We start from the raw sequence: 18,873 nt of genomic DNA on the forward strand, positions 1-18,873 counted from the left end.
AAAGAAATCCAAAAATACAGGAACAAGTATTCACACAATGCAGCAGTAGCTGTAAACAGGTGCTGGTTAACATGGCACAGTTAGTATTTATCTCTCTGCGTGTACACCCATCCCATAAGTATGTTTGTATCTCAAACCGTGTATCGAATTTTCTGACTCTTAATAATAGATGTGTTTGCAGTAAATATTTCATGGTCGGCTGACTGAAAACACATGCCTGTCAGAGATATGGAGTTAGAGGGAGGGGGAGAGGATAGCAGGGAGGGAATAGGGGAGTGACTGAGTGGTGAAGGGGAGAGAGAGAGAGTGAAATTGAATAGGCAGGATTTTAGCCCCCTCATTCTACCTTCATCAGGGCGCTACAGCCACTGTACAAGGCTTACTGAGTACATATGTTAAGCTGTCTCCTTCTCTTCTTTCCTTTGCTCTCCCTCCCTTTCCCGCTGCTGCAGGGCTCTCAGGATTCGACAGGAGGACAGGAAGGATTGGTGGCCCCACCCTTTGCAGCGTTCCCCCCTCCACCCCCTCAAAACGGGCTACCAGGGACAGAGTTTGGCCCTGGGGCCATGTTTGGTGCTGGGGGCCAAGTTACAGCAGAGGTAGGGGCTGGTGCTAATGGAGCCACCACCACTACCACCACCAACAACAACAACGTAAGCACTGTGTGTTTATAAAGCCTTGAGTAGTAATTTTAGTTATCTGTCAGATGTGTGTGATATGGAGTCATTTACCATGACCGTTTGTTGTAGTGGTGTTTATGGGGGGACGGGAAAGCTTAGCATCCTCCCAAGGATGTTACAGTTGTGAAGGAACTGTAAGATATTTATTATTTTTATTCAATAAAATTGCACTTGTAGTGCTGCATTATTCATAACCGTCATAAACCCTAATTGCAGTTGTAGTTCTGCATTATTCATAAGAGTCATAAATCCTAATTGCAGTTGTAGTGATGCATTATTCATAACAATCATAAACCCTGGCTTATTTTTAATTTTTTGCATGGCTGTAGGGATGGCAGTGTTGGTCGGTCGCTTCACCACTTTGGTATCTCAGCAACTATTAGGTGGAATGCCATAAAATATTTTACAGACATTCATGATCCCCAGAGGATGACTTTGGCGATACTTTGATTTTCCACTAGTGTCAGCAGCAGGTGGACATTTTTGTTTTTGTAGTGAAATATCTCAACTACTTTTGATTTTCATTGCCTTGGAATTTGGAACAGTCAGTCATGCCCCCCTCAGGATGACTTGCAACAATTTTTGGCGATCCCTTCACTTTCCACATAGCGCCATCATCGGGCCACAATTTTGTCCAATACTGTTTATGACCAAATACCTGCAAAACTAATGATGTTCCCATCAACCTCAGCTGGACTTGAGAAGCTGGACTGTGTTTGGTGCTAATTAGTAAATGTTTGCATGCTAACAAGCTAAACCAAGATGGTGAACATAGACACATTATACCTGCTAAACATCAGCATTAGCATTGTCATTGTGAGCATATTTGCATTTAACTCAAAGCACTGCTGCTAGTTGCAGTCTCACAGAGCTGCAAACATGGCTCCTGCTCTTGTTATTAAACATAAATCCAATAATCATATTTCATTAAATACGCACTTGAGATTATAATGTATGTCACGATGATATCAAGACTCTATACAAATGGTTTTGTGCATCTTGTACTCATAAACTCTGCTTTGCTTCCATTAGGGTTACATTTAAAGAAGAGGTGTAGCACAGCTTTAACTTGCTAAAACAAAGCATTACCTTTACCTCCACCTCTCTCACCTTCCTCTTCCCCTCTTCTTTTCTCACTCTCCACAGGGAAAGACCGAGGAGACGTCCCAGGGGGAGGCGGGTGTACAGTGCAGTACAGGAGCAGGAGGCTCTGTGGGAGACCCCACAGAGGCCAAAGGGACCCCCAAACGCCTTCACGTCTCAAACATCCCCTTCCGCTTCCGGGACCCGGACCTCAGGCAGATGTTTGGGGTAAGAGGCTGAGAATGTTGTGGGCCTCATTTTTAACGGGATCACTAAATCAGTCTAGACACCCCGGGTCGTCCCCGGTGGGGCCGGCTCACTAGGGGCGGGGTTTAGAGATGGACAAAAGAGTCAAACTAACAAAAGACACTCATGAGTGTTCTCTTGGTGCTTGAGGGGGCAATTGGCTGCTGTGTGAGTCAGAGCAGAGTTCAAGGCAAAGGGATAGAAAGAAACATGGGATGTTGTCTTTTGTGTAATAGTGACACCTAGTGCAAAGCTGCTGTAATTCACACAATGTCAGAAGCTTCTGACTTTGCAGTAATGCTAAAAGACTGAGGTCAACCAAGCCAAGGATCCTGAGACAACTCACAGATGTAATTGACTACTTTCTTTGCGAATATATGTTCTGTATATATGTATATATAATTTATTCCCTCAAATTTATTTTCAGCAATTTGGGAAGATTCTGGATGTAGAGATCATTTTCAATGAGAGGGGTTCAAAGGTAAGTGCACAGAAGACATTTGATTCTCTGAAACTACACCACAGTTCCTTCTGACTGTCAACAGTAATTCCTACTTTGCATGTTTGTCTTTGCTGCAAATGTGACGCGTGTAGCACGCTACATGGGGAATCATTGTTACGAAACTCCAGTTATCTATTAAACCATGTCTGAGTGAACCCCAAGGTCTAAGGATTCACAGATTCTCCGCTCTCCGTCTCCACAATCCCTTATGATGTGCCCCTCACTCACCGCCAACCTCTTTAACCTCTGCCGTGTACCACAGGGTTTTGGCTTTGTGACATTTGAGACCAGCGCAGACGCAGAGAAAGCCAGGGAAAAGCTCCACGGCACATTGGTGGAAGGTCGTAAGATTGAGGTAATTTTCCTCTCTCTCTCCCTTCTCTTTTGTCTTCTCTCTGTATTCCCATTGTAATTCTGCTTGATCACTGACTGCTAGCTAGCTCCCATCCTCCCTTTAGTGATATGCTCTGATGCAGCCCACTGGTATCCCATTCCCTGGTGCAATATGTTTTTATTTTTAAATGTAGAAAGACTTGTTTCCTCTGTTATTTATTTATTTTTTTGTTTTTTGGTGGGAATGTTTGGGGGTGCAAGAACACTACATAAGGCATGCTGGGTACTTTTCCTCTGCAGCATTATTTTTTTCTTCACCTTTTGTTTTTCCACTGATGCGCAACTTGTAGCCACACTGATGTTACAACTTTTTCTGCAACAATTGGAATGATGTTTGTGTAGTTGGCACCGGAGGGCACGAGAGGAACGCAGTGAGAGGATGATGCATGGCAGATTGCTGTCAGATGCTCTTATTTTCTTCCCTAGTGTAGAAATCCTTCTGTGTTCCCCTCTCCTGGTGCTGTGGCTAAGTGGTTGTGACAAGCTTATGGCTCCTGGTGCAACAGCAGCATGCTGGGAATCACAGCAACACTGACGCATGTTCACTTTATGGAAGTCTGGATTCTTACCAAAGATCTGTGCACTTGAGTTTTTATGTGTGTAAAGTCTATGTGCGTTCAGGTTGTTTATTTTGATTTAATTCAATATTGTTTGTTTTTTAACTGAAGCATGTGCTGAGTTTTTGAAAGTAGTTTTTCTTCTTTATTTTAATTGGGGTTTCAATCAGCCAGTTGTCCATATTGGATCTCTTGACCCAAGCCACTGTAAGCCAGGATTTCTGCATGGGCTTACTGTGGTGATTTCCTTGTGGTGTGTGTGTGTGTGTGTGTGGGGTGTGTACGAGTCAGTTCCTGCATGATGGATGAGGCTGGCTGGACCCTTTTTAGTTCTGTACTCTCAGTTCTGCTGCAGTGTGGTCGAGAATGAAAGACAGCCACCTGCATCCACTGGTACAACATAATCCCTCCGCCACCTCTACCTTCAGTCAATCAGCAAGCTGAATGGATACTGATGGAGCCAATTTACCCTGCATCAGTCTCGCCCTTGTGTTCAGTCAACAACCTGTGTTGTCCTTGGCATTGTTTTAACTTGATTCTCTGTTTTTTCTTCCCAAGTTTTGCATGATATCAGTCACTTTTATTAATCAGCGAGCAGTTTGTCTTTGTTTTCAGTTGTCACTTTGCATGTACTCTGTTGTACTTGTAGTGGTGTTGGGCTGTAGCGAGTCATGTATCAGCTGCATGGTGGGCCAGCAACAGAAGTCTGTAGAGTGCGTCTCTTTCTGTTTATGGTGCATGGGCTTGAAGAGACAAAAGGCTGGCGCAGGACAAATCGTGGATTTGTGTTTATACATTCTTTGAACCGAGGAGAAAGGGCCGGACATTTCTATTTGAGGCAATGCTATCTGGCAGTTCTCCCTTCTTGCAGATGTTGCCGTCTTACTCTCTTGCTTTAATTGGTCATATCATTTCAGAGTTTTTTGAACTATGTTTTCAGTGATAAAGATGGCAGAGAAATAACTATAGTAATCATATATTTGTATGATAATTCAGAAACTCTGAAATATAGGCCTATTGTATACCATGGTTATACATAAATATTTAACTATTATGGTGTGTGTGACCCTGCAGTCCACTGCTATCTACTGGCATGAGTTAAGTTGATGTAGCCTACATGTGCATGGTTGGTATTTTAATATGGAAATATGTAGCCTAACTGAGGCAGTTATGCATGTTTATTCTGTATGGCCATTTGTTGAAGTAGTTTTGGTGATGGGACTGTTGACTTACTTAGCATGAAATCAGTTGCACCTAGGTGCCTCATAGTCTTACTCCACTTGTTGAATTGCTGAATTCTTAGTTTTCAGAGTAAGTTGTGATTGAATGATTTATAAAGGTATGCTGTACTTAACGAGTGCTGACATTTCTTATTCATGGTGCATGCCAGTGGGAGTTGGTTAGTAGTTATTCTCATAGCTTAGCTGCCCGTAGTGTGCATGTATGTAGCCTATATGAAACAGAAAGAGAATTGTTGTGCTTAAAGTTATACTGTACTTGTCTTTGTCTGGAATAAAACTCTGCGCTTTGAAGAAGTCAATTTCCTGTGCGCTTCCAATGTATCCATGTAAGTGGCCCAACTACAATTCACTTTGTCTCTTCCTGCTTCTCTGTGATCCCATCTCATCACCATTAATTCTATATATAGACTATAGAGTCCTATAGGTCTATATATAGGTGTGACACTCATGGCTGTCTCTGTGATTGTGCGTATGCTCTAACTTAAATGGTTGGATGATCCTCGCTCATAACATCTTTCTGCCCCGGGCGGTAACATTTTGCCCGTCATTGACTTGTGTTACTTTGACTGTAGGACAAGCCTACAAAGTTAATGATAGAAAAACACCTCAAACCATTTAGTCACACATGTGTAGTCACATATTTCACTCTTATGCTGCAGTTACTGGCTGTACCGGTAGTGCATTAGGGTCCCTGCATGGTCTCGTTTTTGCAGCCACGAAACCTCGATCAGGAAATCATTAAATTTATGCCGGTGTGCCTCTTTTGTCCAGGTAACACACTTTTAATATTTCTTTCCTGTTTCTCAATAGGTGACAATTTGAAGGTCAAGATGTATGCTGGCTAGGGCTGAACAATTAATCGAAATATTATCGAAATTGCAATATGGCCAAGTGCAGTTTCCAAATCGCAGGAGCTGCAATTTTTTGACAAAGGTAAAATGTGTCACAACATACCATTATATACTAGACTGGCTGTTATGTTTTGTTGTGTGTTTAGTCGCGGCACACCATTCACTTTTTTTATGACGGGTTTGCGCATGTGCAAAAAATTCAGTTCATTTTGCCATGGCCATTATTATAAGTGTATTCACCTGTGATTCGGATCCGCTCCAAAGTTTAATGGGTTCTTCCTTGGCCCATGCTACACCCTTCCACCAAGTTTAATGATCGGGCCAGTAGTTTTTCCGTAAACCTGCTGAAGGACAGACAGACAGACAGACAGACAAACAAACGGCACCAAATACATAACCTCGTTGGTGGAGGTAATGAAGCATTGTGGTGCTACAGAGATGCCCCGGCCTACAAATCATATTCTCCAGAGGTAAGGGAACAGGCTTGTTTGGTACAGACCCCAGAAAAAATCGCATCATAATCATTTTGAAATTTTTTTCAGTAAAAATGAAATGCGAAACTTACTATTCCCACTGAAATCGTGACTCATATCGCAATATCTGTCAAAATAATCACTATGATTTTTTTTTTTCGTTTTGCCCTAATGCTAGCTACGCAGCAGTCTGTACACGTCAGTGGTTGCAGACAACACACACGTGGGCACAGAGGAGATGGCTGCACGGACGGGCAGAGACCATGCTAAACGCTATAGACTCCCATTCACTAACTCCTGCTCTAAGGTTGTGTGGCTGGAGTGTCACGGGAAGTGACGGCTCCTCCGCAGCGCAGAGTTTTAGTCAGACATTTGTACACAGGAGTGCAGAATAGCTGAGGGGTGTGTGTGTGTGTGTGTGTGTGTGTGTGTGTGTGTCACAAGTGGTGCAGCTCTGCATGCAAAAGGGGTGAAACTATCGAGTAAAGAGTGTCATCATCACTGCATGGATGTGTGCGGTGAAAAGGATGAGAAGAAGTTGTGCCTGTGGTTCTGCATGCCTGACCATGCACACTCTCAACAACCAATGCTGCCACCACACACTCCTCCTCAATGGGACACAGTTGGCCTTCAGCTCACTTTGGCCTGGGCCTTCAATCAGTCATTTCCATAACCATTATGAACCTTTTGGATGATTTTATCCAGCAGCATTATTTGTAGTGCGAGAGTTTGAATTGGTAAGAACCTGACTGTGAGTTGCTGGATGGGCGATGGCCTGAGGTGAAGGCTTACCCGCTCCTTGTGTCCCAGTTTCACAGAAGACCCTCCTCCCCCCGGCTTGACCAGTCCTGTTTTGTTATCGGAACTTTCTGTTACTGCATGACCCCAGAAAAGATTAATGAATGAAATGTGTGAGTATCCATGTGTGTTTGCTTTGTACAGTACATGAGTGAAAATGTAGAAAAAAGGTTGAAAGAAAAGGGGAAAGAGAGTTTGCACTTTGCCCTTTCCAACCCTCTGTCTTTCTTTGTGTGTCGGCTCCATTCTCTCTCTTCCTTATCCCTTCATTCTCTTGTTGCCAGTCAAGTTTGTCTTTCTGTCAGTTTGTATTTCATTTGAAAATAATCTATAGCTGTTTTTCTAACTTTTAATATTTGTTTTTGCCATCATCTCTGTCTGCCTGATTTTGTTTCCAATTATTGTCATCTGTTTTCTTTTCAAATTTCTGTCTTTTTTAAATTTGACTATCATACAACCTTCAGTATGTTTTATTTTGTGGTGACTGGTAAGACAGAAAATTATAGCCACTCTACCCACGACCAGTTTCCAAACACACACTCTTCTTTTGTGGCCTAACTTTACCACACAAGAATGAGTCATTTCTTGCAAAATCTTACCAAAATACCTCCACTTGTCCTTTTGACTGTAATAGACGCAGGCAGCGTTTAACCAACCTTTACTATTCTGCTCTTATGAAGGAGGGTGGTGTGCATTGTGCATTTCTAGCTGCTCTTCTGACTTTTCCTTGGAAGTGTTGTCGCTGCATTTCAGTCCCTCGCTGTACATTCAATAGGCTAGTTTTTGGGGTTAAGGCAAGTTTGCCCCATATCTCCATTCTCCCTTACCGTCTTTTGTTCTCTTGAGCACCGAATACCTTCTGAGTGTTGTAATGATGCTCAGAGCTCCGTTAAACACTGAGAGTCTGCATCCTCTCTCCCTTTTTATCCTCTTTCCTCTTTCTCCTATATTCTGTTCTGAGCTGTAACACTACTGCTATCAGGTTTTTATTTCACATGGGGGCATTTAGGTTTCTTTTGTTCCTAGGATTATTTGTTCCTTTATTTATTATATTTTTTCTGTTTCCCTGACGACTTCTGTGTGTTGTTGTCAGTCTCCACGGTAACCACTCGCTGTTTCTACGGCAACGGTAAGTTGTGTACAAACATCTATCACTGAACTGATCCCCTTCCCACCCCACCCCTGAAATGGGCATTTGAGACAGTCGTATGTACAGTATACTGTGAAGTTACAATATTAGTCTTTGCATTTCTATTTATCGAATGATTTTAATGTGATAGGCCCACGCAGTGTAATGCCCTAGAAAGCTGTTATGTAATGTTACAGTGCACAACACAGTATCACAGGCACACAGACAGACGGACACAGCATCTTTCAACAGATTGGATCTTTTAGCAGTAATATTTTCTCCACATGCCCGTCCCCCACCATGTCATTAACACCTCACTGGGAATGACCGAATGTAATCACCCTCCTCTATGCAATGACACGGCTATCCACAATCCATCTGATTAATTCTCCATTGGTCAAAGTGTATGTAGTATTCATTTTCTTGATTAATAAAATAAAAAAAACTATCAACAGAAATGATATGAAGCTTTGCTCCCTGTTGCTGCCTCCGATTGCTTTGAGTGAATGCAGACCCCGAGCTGCAGGGCAAATAACGCTGCTCTGGTTTTGAATTTCTTTATTTTATTGACCTGCCTGCTTTCAGCATAGTCTACATTTATCAAATATGAGCCAATTGGACACAATGTGCATTTAAAAAATGTGAGTTAAGACATTGCAGATTTAGGTAAGGAGTTTATCCAGGCTTTGAGCTAATGTGTTCAACATGTGGCTAGCCAGCATCCTGGCACACCGCATTGCAGACAGTCAAAGGATGCCATGACACTCTTGCTAAGGAGTGTCTCCACTGCCTAGACAAAGACTTTCCAAATGTACATACCTAGACTTGCACAAAACGTCTTCTTTTGCAGTACCATTGAAACTGAATCTGGATCTGTTCATTTGGGGCTTTTTTGTTTATTTATGTAAAGATAAAAGGTCTGTTTAGAAACCATGCTGCTTCAGATGTGGTCCCTTATCAAACCAGCCAGTGTTGTGTAACCATATGCATTTCTAAACAGATATGGGGTTTACTATTTTTTGGGTCTCTAATATGCTGCCATCTTGTTTTTCTCTTTTGGTTTGGTTTTCTTGTAGTGGATTGTCTGTGTACTAGTAGTCGTAGTAGTAGTCATAGTCGTAGTTTACTGGTCTTAGTTTGTGACACACAGTTCTAATGCCTGGCATAGTGTCTCATCTTTATTTTATTTCTCTCCTTTTTTGGGAATGAGGATTGCTCTCACTCTCTTGCTCTCGCTCTCTCTCTCACTCTCTCTCTCTCGCTCACTCTCCTCTCTCTCTCTCTCTCTCTCTCTCACTCTCTCTGTTCCCTCTGTCCTTTGGTGCTCTGTTTCTCAACCCACCATATATAATGAGATTTTCAGGAGAATGGTCACCAAATCTAATTGCTTTATTTGAATGATGCACCTTGGGATATATGTTTTGTTTTAAACAGTACTTGTTATTAGTTTTTTTTTTGTGTTGCTCATGTAAACTTTCTCCCTTTTTTTCTCTTTTCTCTTCACTCCATCTTTATGTTCTCCTGTTTTTGTATATGGACTGGCTCTGTCTCTTTACTTCTCACCTGCATCCCTTTCTCTTAACTTATCTGTCACATCTTTGTCTCGTATGTGTTCGATGTGGGAGTGCTGCGATTGTTTTGATTGGTCTCTATGCTGCATCCGACGCTTGCTGATTGGCTGAATTTTTACTTTTTTGGTTTGTTACTCACTCTTGGTCATGTGATGCGCCCATATTTGGCTGTGTGTAATTTCTGTGTTATATGATTATTGATTTTGTCAAACAAATGTTTTTGCACCCCCTCTTTCTCTCCCTTGTATTTTTTTTTAATATTTATTTTTAGGTATGTAAACCCCACAAGTTTGGTTTCATATGGAAATGTGACTTCATTTTGTCCAGGTTTATTGTTCAGGCTGGACTGGAAGGGCAAAAGTGGGATGAGACAGGCTGAATGTTTAATTAATCATTAACATTTTGAGATTTGCCTTCCATATTCTGTTGATTTGCATGTGTTCCTGTCAACCTTTTACCCAATTTCATTGATTACACATGTGACAAACACAGGTATACTGTATACACACACACACACACACACACACACACACACACACACACACACACACCGTTAGGCTAAACTCTTCATTATCTTTAACTGTTACTAGTCAACATAGAACTTCTTACAAATCTGGACAAAAATTCACTGTGACAAAAAAATTGACGTTAATTTGATTCATTAACTCGATTTTAGATTTCAAAATGTCTCCACTCAGACACCCGCGGACAGTTGCGTCAGACAGCTAGCCAGGCTAGGCTAATTGAATCATTTGTCGCTGACCTTGTCATCTGCAATGAGGGAAAAATGAGGTAAACCTCATTTCCATTTGAATGAAGCTCGGCAGATAAAGAACATGACTCACTGAGAGAGGCAATGCGAATGGCAGTCTAGGCCTTAATGGTCTTCTAAATGGGAGTGCAGCGTGTATGCGCACTCAAGCACTCTCATTCCTCAGTCGCTCTGTCTCTCTCCGTCTTTGTCTCACACGCGCGCGCACTCTCCCCTCTTCTAGCCAAAAGGTCATTAATCTTTAGCTTGCCACACAGTCAGATGTAGAGCTTCAACAGCACACTCTGACAGTATGGGTTATTACAGAGAGCCACAATCTCCTTCTCTTAAAGCCCATCAAAGGAAGATGAGGATAGATCAAGGGAGCGGAGTGTGAGCCTTTGAAGCTCAGAGAGGAGATTATCAGCCATCTTGGATTGAAAGCCTAAGCATTAGACTGAAATGTCAGCCAGCATGAACAGAACATGCACACACACCTAAAAAAAAATCCACAATACTTTCACCTGTGCATGCCAAAAAACCCTGTATTGCTCAGTTTCTTTTGCTGTGTCCCCACCCCCCTTTATGTGTAGTCACAGCAGCAACATAACCAATGTCACCCATGGCAGCCCTTATATCTCTCCATAATGAATCACCAAATCTCTACTGGGCAACTCGCTTTTAATTGCATGATGACTAAAAATTCCCTTAACAGTCCCCACCCATTTTTACACACAAACATAGAGATGTACACCAACATAAACTCAGACACATCACTAGTAAAATCCTTCCACATTGACCACACTGCGACCTTTACATTTTAGACAGTTGACTTGGTTACATTTTATAATTTTTTTTCATTCTGCAGAAGTAGATTTATTATTTAAGTGTGTGCAGTATTTTACACATGACACCAACAGAAAGAAACTCTTTAGTAGAAAATAATCCCTCAAGAAAATGTTGCTGCATTGTCACATCCATGTCGTTGGTTTGCCAGCAGCTGTCTTTAAACCAGCTTTTACACCGTCAAGTGTGCATTTTCACAATAAATACAAGGTAATGTAACAGACTAATTATGTAGGGCAGAATGATTGGGGGAAAAATGTCCACTCCAAATGACACCAGCATTCACTCTAATGACCCGTTAACAGGAAATGTACACAGATAATAACATTGTCAACCTCCAGAGATGCACCAAGATGTACAAAAAATGGAGATAAGCATAATACCAGCACATAACAGCAGACATGTTGAATGTAATTCTACTGTAAACACTCCCCTCTCCCAAAAAACCCCCCCTCACATATATATCAGCCTTGGCCTTGTGATTAGTACTCTGTGTTTGTGTCTGTGTCTTTGACCGTCTGCTCCTCCATCCCCAGGTGAATAATGCCACCGCCAGGGTGATGACTAACAAGAAAATGGTCAGCCCCTACCCTAACGGAGAGGCTCTCAGCACGCTGCCTTATGGTAACAACCACACTGACACACACTAACAATGAACCGTGGCCTGCCTAATAATCCAAACAGCATAGGTACACAGGGAGAGGCAGACGTAGGCAGGGTAAAACACACAATACAGCCGCAGTGTTCCCTCCCTGTAGACCACATTATGTAAGGTCATGTAACGTCAGCAAACCAATTTAATGTTTATCAGTTTATCTTAGTTATTATTTTTGCTGCCACCTACCAGCTATGATATCAGTTGACATGCTTTACAGATGAACTAATAGCAAGGAATGCAAGAGACAGAAGTGTGATGGTCCAGTGTGTAGGATTTTGTGGCATCTAGCAGTGAAATTGTAGATTTCAACCATTTGAATACCGCTCGCCTCACGCTCCCCTTCCAAGCGTGTAGGAGAAACTACGGTGGCGGCGAAACTCGCATAAAAAATCTAGAGCCAGTGTTTGGTTTGTCCTTTCTGGGCTACTGTAGAAACATGGTGATGCAACATGGCTGCCTCCGTGGAAGGGGACCTGCTCCCTATGTAGATAAAAATGGCCTTTTCAAGGTAATGGAAACACAGTGATTCTTATTTTCAGGTGATTCTACACTAATGAAAACATACTTATAAATATTATATTCCATTCCTGCCAATAGCTCCTCCTAAATGTTACATACTGGACCTTTAAAAGATCATGTAACAAAGTTTGCTTAATTAAATAAAAAATATGAATAAGAGCCAAGAAGTGTGGCTTTGAGAATCTGCTAAAAGTCAGTGTTTAATCTTGTGGACCTGAGCCTTGAAGGAATGTATCAGTGAATACTTGTTATACTTGTTTACTTGGATTAACCTATAGAACTTATGCACTTTATTTATCATTGACTTGAATGTTGGTTTAACCCAACTAACACAACTGGTAACACTTTACTTTAAGTCCCCCTATTTAGCATTTCTGAGCAGTATACAAAACATTTAATAAATGGTTTATAGCACACTAAAATGTAATTGTTTGCAGCTATGACATTTTTAAGTGTTTATTAATATGTAATATTTGTCAGCAATTATAAATTCTCCTGTGAAGACATATTTTATGTTATTACTATAACTGTTTTACTATATCTGCTTACCATAACATTATTGTGTGTTATAAAATGTTCATAACATGTAATTTTATTAAATGTTTATATCCTGCGTATAAATGCTAAAATAAAGTGTTGCCAATGTTGACCTGCTCTCTCTGCCCAGGCCTTCTGTCATGGCTTTGCTCACTCACACTGTCTGTTTGCAAGACAACACACAGGCCCCCCAACAAAAAGTGCAGTCAGAGCTGAATCCAGTGTCTGTGCTGCTTTACCTCGCAGTGCTATTGTAACATGTTCAGTTGATTAACATGGCAAGAGCTCAGCAGCATTTGCTGTTTGTTTCCATTATTCCATACGTTACAACTTTCAGTGTGGTTTTGAGTTAGTCCTGCAGAGGGAATCTGTCTTATGAAAATAAGGTAGCGCTGTGTTGGACAGCCTCAACAGAAACAACCATTACAATCAGTTTTTAAAGAAACGCTGCTCTGTGGTGCTTAACTATTGACTAAATTTTCCTTTTGTGTCGTCTTATCACATTTTAATTGATAAAACTACTCTTTAAGTACCTAGTGAACTATGAATGTCAACAATAAAGGTGAATGACAGCACTAATGGTGTAGTGAAACGTGTGTACAAAATGTGTTTGTATATGATAACACCATGTATGTTCAAGTGCAGCAGGCATATAGGATCCTATGCTCTTTGTAAACTCTCCATATTTATTACTTGCCCCCCTTCTTCTCTGTGTGACTATCAGCAGGGTGGAAATTGAGTCCTATGGTGGGGGCTGTGTATGGACCAGAGCTCTACGCAGGTAAGGCCAGTCTCTATCTCCTTTACACACAATAAAATCTGTCTCTACAGCCTACTTTAAATTTGACTCACATTCCAGTCTTTAATTTATATTAATGCACTGCTTGCCTAGCATTTCTCCTCACTGACACTTTTATTGATATCAAGCCCTATTATTTCCCTTCTCTCTCTCTTTCTCCCCCTCCCCATTTTTTCTAATCGCATTGTCCTTTTCCTGCCTGCATTGTTATCTTTCTTCCCTAAATCCTCTGCTGTCTCTCTGTCTTTTCTCCACCTTACCCTTTTTGTCCTTCCCCCTTTTCCTCCTCCTTCAGTCCCAGGATTTCCTTACCCTTCAGCAGCAGCCGCTGCCACTACAGCAGCAGCAGCATTTCGTGGTGCCCACCTCAGGGGCCGAGGCCGGCCCGTCTACAGTGCTGTGCGGGCTGCTGTGCCTCAGCCTGCCATCCCTGCCTACCCTGGGTAAGAATGACACAGAGAGTTGTTTACTTCACATGCTTTGTAGCTGTCCCAGATCTGCTGTATGTGTTTTACATAACACATTTTAGAAAGAAAAAAGTCAAGATCAATTGTTTTCTTTAGTGCCCAGTAAATCTATTGAGGAACATCTCATGAATGCTATTTTGAGAATAATTTTCCAAATTCAATTTGAGCAGGTCTCTGTTTAGCACAGCTGTGCTCATACACTCCTCATGCTCAAACATCATTCACACTTCACTCTCTACAGCAGTCCAACTGGCACATTGTCAGCCTGTTCACCAGCTATTCAGTAGAGTATGACGCACTGAGGGGATTGCACCATTGAAGGTTCATTTGAATAAACACACAGATACCACATGCAGTCATTATGCAGAAGCAGTCACCCTGCACACAGATTTGCTGCAAATTATTCACGTTTACTGAGATGTGTTTATTTCTTTTTGTCCTCTCAGTATGTGTACTGTGCATGTCATTGCTGTGCTGTGATGATTGGCTAATGGGGTTGTGACTGCTATGATATTCAGATTAAAGCAGAATTGATTGGTTAATGGCCTTGTGGCTGCGTACTATGATAGCATTCAAATTAAGCTAAACAAACTGAAACAGGGGGCTGCAGGAAATACCCTCTCCATATCTGCTCCGCTGAAAACTACACCCCTCAGACATCATTTCTTCATAAAATGATCCATTCAAAGTAACCTTTTACTGCCTTGATTTTCTGGTAGCTGGGGAACAATAGCAGTTTATGGTCTTATTTCAGTTCAATGAACTTTATCTATTAGCCCCAAGAGTCTATTGTTTAATGTTTTTGGTTTCAGTTGTGGAGCTTATATAGAAGTTATATTTCCTCTGCATGCTGCATGGGTGTGAAATAACTACTCTCTCTCTCTCTCTCTCTCTCTCTCTCTCTCTCTCTCTCTCTCTCTCTCTCTCTCTCTCTCTCTCTCTGTTTCTCTCTGTTTCTCTTTTGTTTTTTGCTGCATTTTTGCCACTCTGGTTTTGGGTCTGTGCACCACTCCGTTTGCACCCCCTCCACTACACCCTCCTACTCTTCTTCCCCTCTCTGTCTCTCTCCTGTTTCCTTCTCCTCTCAGTGTGGTGTATCAGGATGGGTTTTACGGAGCTGCAGACTTATATGTAAGTAAACTCACCTCCCACCGACACACCCTCTCTGTCCCTCCCCTCACGGCTTTCTCCTGCTCTTTTTCCTCTGGGGGTGATTCTGCATGTGCGTCCGGTCATGCGCTGCACAGAGCTGTCTGCATAAAGGTGAATGAGCCCACAGGTGACGAACACAACGCACCACTTGAACACAAGATCCTTCATGATAAAAGGTGTTCTTTGCCTCAGGATTATTTTTTGTTGTGACAGAAACGTCCCCTAATATACAATTTGAACATAGCTCGGGTCAAAATAGGTTGTATTGATGTAAATTTAATCGAGAGCCGTGAAATCTTAATTATAGAATCATTGGTCTCAAACACCACTATAAAGGCTGCTCTGTGGGCGGATGCGGTAGCGTGTGTCAGTGTACGAGTGTGTGAGCGTATGAACAAGAGTGTGTGTGTATCCAGGTTGACAACGGTTGTTTCTGTTCTCTCTATAGACTAGTGTTTCAGGACTCAGTCCTTAGTCCCAGATTGCCTCAGGTAGGGTCAACTCAACACCAAACCCACAGTGTGCATTGTTTTACTACCTCCTCTGATCTTATGAATCATCTTCTGATCTGATCTGGAACATGTTTTCTTTTAGTTGTTTTAAAAAAAAAAAAATAATAATAATAATTACCACTGCTTTGAATTTTTCTTTATTTTTCTACTAACTCACTGAAATGTGCACTTTTTTTCAATTGTGGGGAAGGGCTTTGTTTGTTTGTTTGTTTGTTTGTTTGTTTGTCTACTAAATTACTAAATTGTATTGAGTGTATATTATTTCCTACCAGTTTGTTCAAAAGAGAACCTGGTCTCTTTTGTCTGGTCGGCTAGTTTTGGAGAAAAAAAGACACCCATTCTTATTTTGTTCTCTTGTCGGCAAAAATGACAATACACCTACTTTTCACAAACATAAAAAAAGGAAAATACAAATTATTAGCACGTATTTTCAAATTGGACTCAACCATGATGGTTTATGCTAAACTATAGGTTTCTTGCATCATTCCTTTACAATTGGAGGCTACCATTCGCAGCAAAAGGTCCGGTCAGTATTAGCCTAGGATGTGAGATACTCTGAAATCCTTCAAGTTGAAACGGAGAACATGGTCTCTTCCTGAATTAACCACCCCGACCCCTCCCAGGATGATTATTGAAGCATGTGCTGATCACCTGCTGCATGCAGACATACTGTATTTAGTGTTCCTTTCCCTCCACTCACCCAGAAGGCCTTGCTCTCTCCCCCTAATAACCCCGTTTTTTCTATCCCGCCCCTCTGCCTCTGCTCCGCGTCCTGCAGGCGTCTCAGAGAATGCTGGGGTGTTTCTGTTGTGCTTTGCTGTGCTCTGTTCTGATCAGGTCCAAATGCAGTGGTGTTGTGTTTTTTGAGTAGGTTTGAACTTCAATTTGGGTCATGCATGCAGTCTCAGTGTGAGGAGATGATTTTTAGTCAGTATAGGCTTGTGTGGGTGTGTTTGTGTGTGCGACTTTATTTTCATCTTCCTCTGTTTTTTTTCTGTCTCCTGAATCCATGTGAAAAAACGCAAATAATAATAATAATAACAAATGCCGTTTTTCTCATAGTCTCCACTAGAACTTCTGACTCTAGTAACCTTTAGTGTCCTCAAACTGTAGCCGTTCTCTTGACATATCCGTTCATTACTTGAATCTTCTGTCCTGACGAGACAATGAGGTTTCTATACGGCCTCAACTGTGCGAACATTTTCTCTTCCGCTGTTTTTACCTCCCCATCTCCCGTAGTGGTGAAATAATACAATCTAACTCAACCTCGACAGTCCAATTTCCTCTCTCTGTCTCACTGATAAAGCACTCTTGTCCCACATCCACACTACCTCCTCCTTTCCCCATACAGAAATGCAATATACTGACACATACTGTATCTCAGTTGTGAATGTGCATATATGAATAACCGGGTAGGGCATACATACAGTATATATATGTATGTATAGAAATGTTACTATAAATGTTTGGAAAACGTTTTGCTGAGTACAAGGAAATTAAAGTATTTCTAAAATTAATATATAATTTATATGCTATATTTTCTAATTTTACCTTTGAATTGTGCATGAAATATAACATACAGTAAAAAAATATATAGTAATCGTAGCGTAATATCTACAGAATGTATTAAAAATGCCCAGAAAAGACATTTTGTAAGGTAGCCAAAAATATTTGCATATAGTATTTCTTAATTAAATGTCAGTATATTCTGTCTCTATATATGGCGGCCCCCCTCCCCCAGTCATTTACACACCTTAGCCTAGATGTCTTTTTCCTCAGAGGCATGTGATTTAGTTCTGTTGTGTGTGTGTGTGTCTCTCTCTAGGGAGGCTACCCTGCTGCTGCTGCTGCCGCCGCCGCCGCCTATCGCTACGCCCAGCCCGCGGCCGTAACCGGAGCAACCGCCGCAGCTGCCGCCTACAGCGACAGGTGAGGTCAACCCAGGACACCCATCAACAAACACACACACACACACACCTCACTGTACAACAGAAGTGTAGAGATGGTCTGTAGGGTCAGATACGAGGCGGTGGTTTACTGTAGTAGAACTGATTGGCTGAGGATCCTCTAAAGAGGAATCCAGGGCCCCAGGATGAATACATTACGCCATGTTCTCTGATAACAGAGAGACATTACTGTTAATAGAATTTGGTGCTGTACAAGGACATTTATGTTCAATAACAGTACTAATGGATAAGATAATAAGATAATAGTGAAAGCCAGCTTTAAGACTTTAACCATGAAAATGTAATCTTGTATCCTAGAAGAAGATAAGATGCAGTGTAAAATCTACCTGAATGGCACCACGGTCAGGGAGCCAAATTAATGTGATTAAATGATTATGCATTCTTAATAAATTGAGGATATGAAACTACATCAGCTCTTGAAAATGAATTGAAAGCAGTATCTTTAAATGTGCCTTTTGGAGTTGCATTTGTGCCAGTTGCATGTAAGAAACCACCAAACAATGAATTTAATACAGGACAACAACAAGTGCAAACTGCCCTGTGGAGTTTTCTTGTAAACAAACAAAGCTTCTGTTTACATAAAGTGTTATTCACCAAAAGGCATTGTGAGTACGTCTACGCTGCGCTGTCTTAATTGTTTACATCCATGTTTACTTGCTAGCAGTCTTCTTCTTTCCTGCCCTTATCAGGTGCATTGCTGTGTTTCTCAGTGTGTTACCACCACCTGTAGGTGTGTGGAATAGTGTCAAACCATTGGCAGAAATGTGTATCGCATCACCTGTGTGCACGCACATGTGAACAAACTAAACGGGGACCCACTCATAAACCTGCATAGCACTCAGTACCTTTTTTGTACCATTTTGTCCTTTTTTTTTAAACTCAAATGAGTAATTTCTTGTATGTTGTGTTTGTGTTGCTAGTTATGGCCGGGTGTACACTACAGATCCCTACCACGCTTTAACTCCAGCTGCTGCTGCTTACGGAGTGGGAGCCATGGTGAGAAAACTGACACAAGCTCTGCAAAACAACCAGCGTGGAACATCAATTAGTTTTAATTTTAAAGCGAGAAGTTTTTAAGACGCACAGTACTCTCTTTATTGAGAGTAGATGCACGGGGTCTGCCCATGTTAAGCTCTTCTTT

The 18,873-nt window shown here is 41.6% G+C and overlaps 1 protein-coding gene across 9 annotated transcripts in view; it reads left to right on the forward strand.

Annotated features, from left to right (window-relative positions):
• LOC122869393 (RNA binding protein fox-1 homolog 2-like) overlaps window positions 1-18,873 on the forward strand; it is a 45,446-nt gene that overhangs the window by 22,632 nt on the left and 3,941 nt on the right. For 4 of the 9 annotated variants that reach the window (XM_044182356.1, XM_044182358.1, XM_044182361.1 and 1 more), the window contains 10 exons: window positions 453-653; window positions 1,827-1,991; window positions 2,437-2,490; window positions 2,774-2,866; window positions 11,658-11,745; window positions 13,560-13,616; window positions 13,930-14,077; window positions 15,190-15,232; window positions 17,591-17,694; window positions 18,653-18,728. In XM_044182356.1, coding sequence (XP_044038291.1) covers window positions 453-653; window positions 1,827-1,991; window positions 2,437-2,490; window positions 2,774-2,866; window positions 11,658-11,745; window positions 13,560-13,616; window positions 13,930-14,077; window positions 15,190-15,232; window positions 17,591-17,694; window positions 18,653-18,728 — 1,029 coding nt within the window. Of the gene's footprint in view, window positions 1-452; window positions 654-1,826; window positions 1,992-2,436; window positions 2,491-2,773; window positions 2,867-11,657; window positions 11,746-13,559; window positions 13,617-13,929; window positions 14,078-15,189; window positions 15,233-15,701; window positions 15,745-17,590; window positions 17,695-18,652; window positions 18,729-18,873 lie in introns of those variants that run through there. The other 5 variants (XR_006376309.1, XM_044182360.1, XM_044182359.1 and 2 more) reach the window with 5 other exon arrangements.

This window comes from Siniperca chuatsi, linkage group LG21 (assembly GCF_020085105.1).
Source record: "Siniperca chuatsi isolate FFG_IHB_CAS linkage group LG21, ASM2008510v1, whole genome shotgun sequence".
Lineage (NCBI taxonomy): Eukaryota > Metazoa > Chordata > Actinopteri > Centrarchiformes > Sinipercidae > Siniperca > Siniperca chuatsi.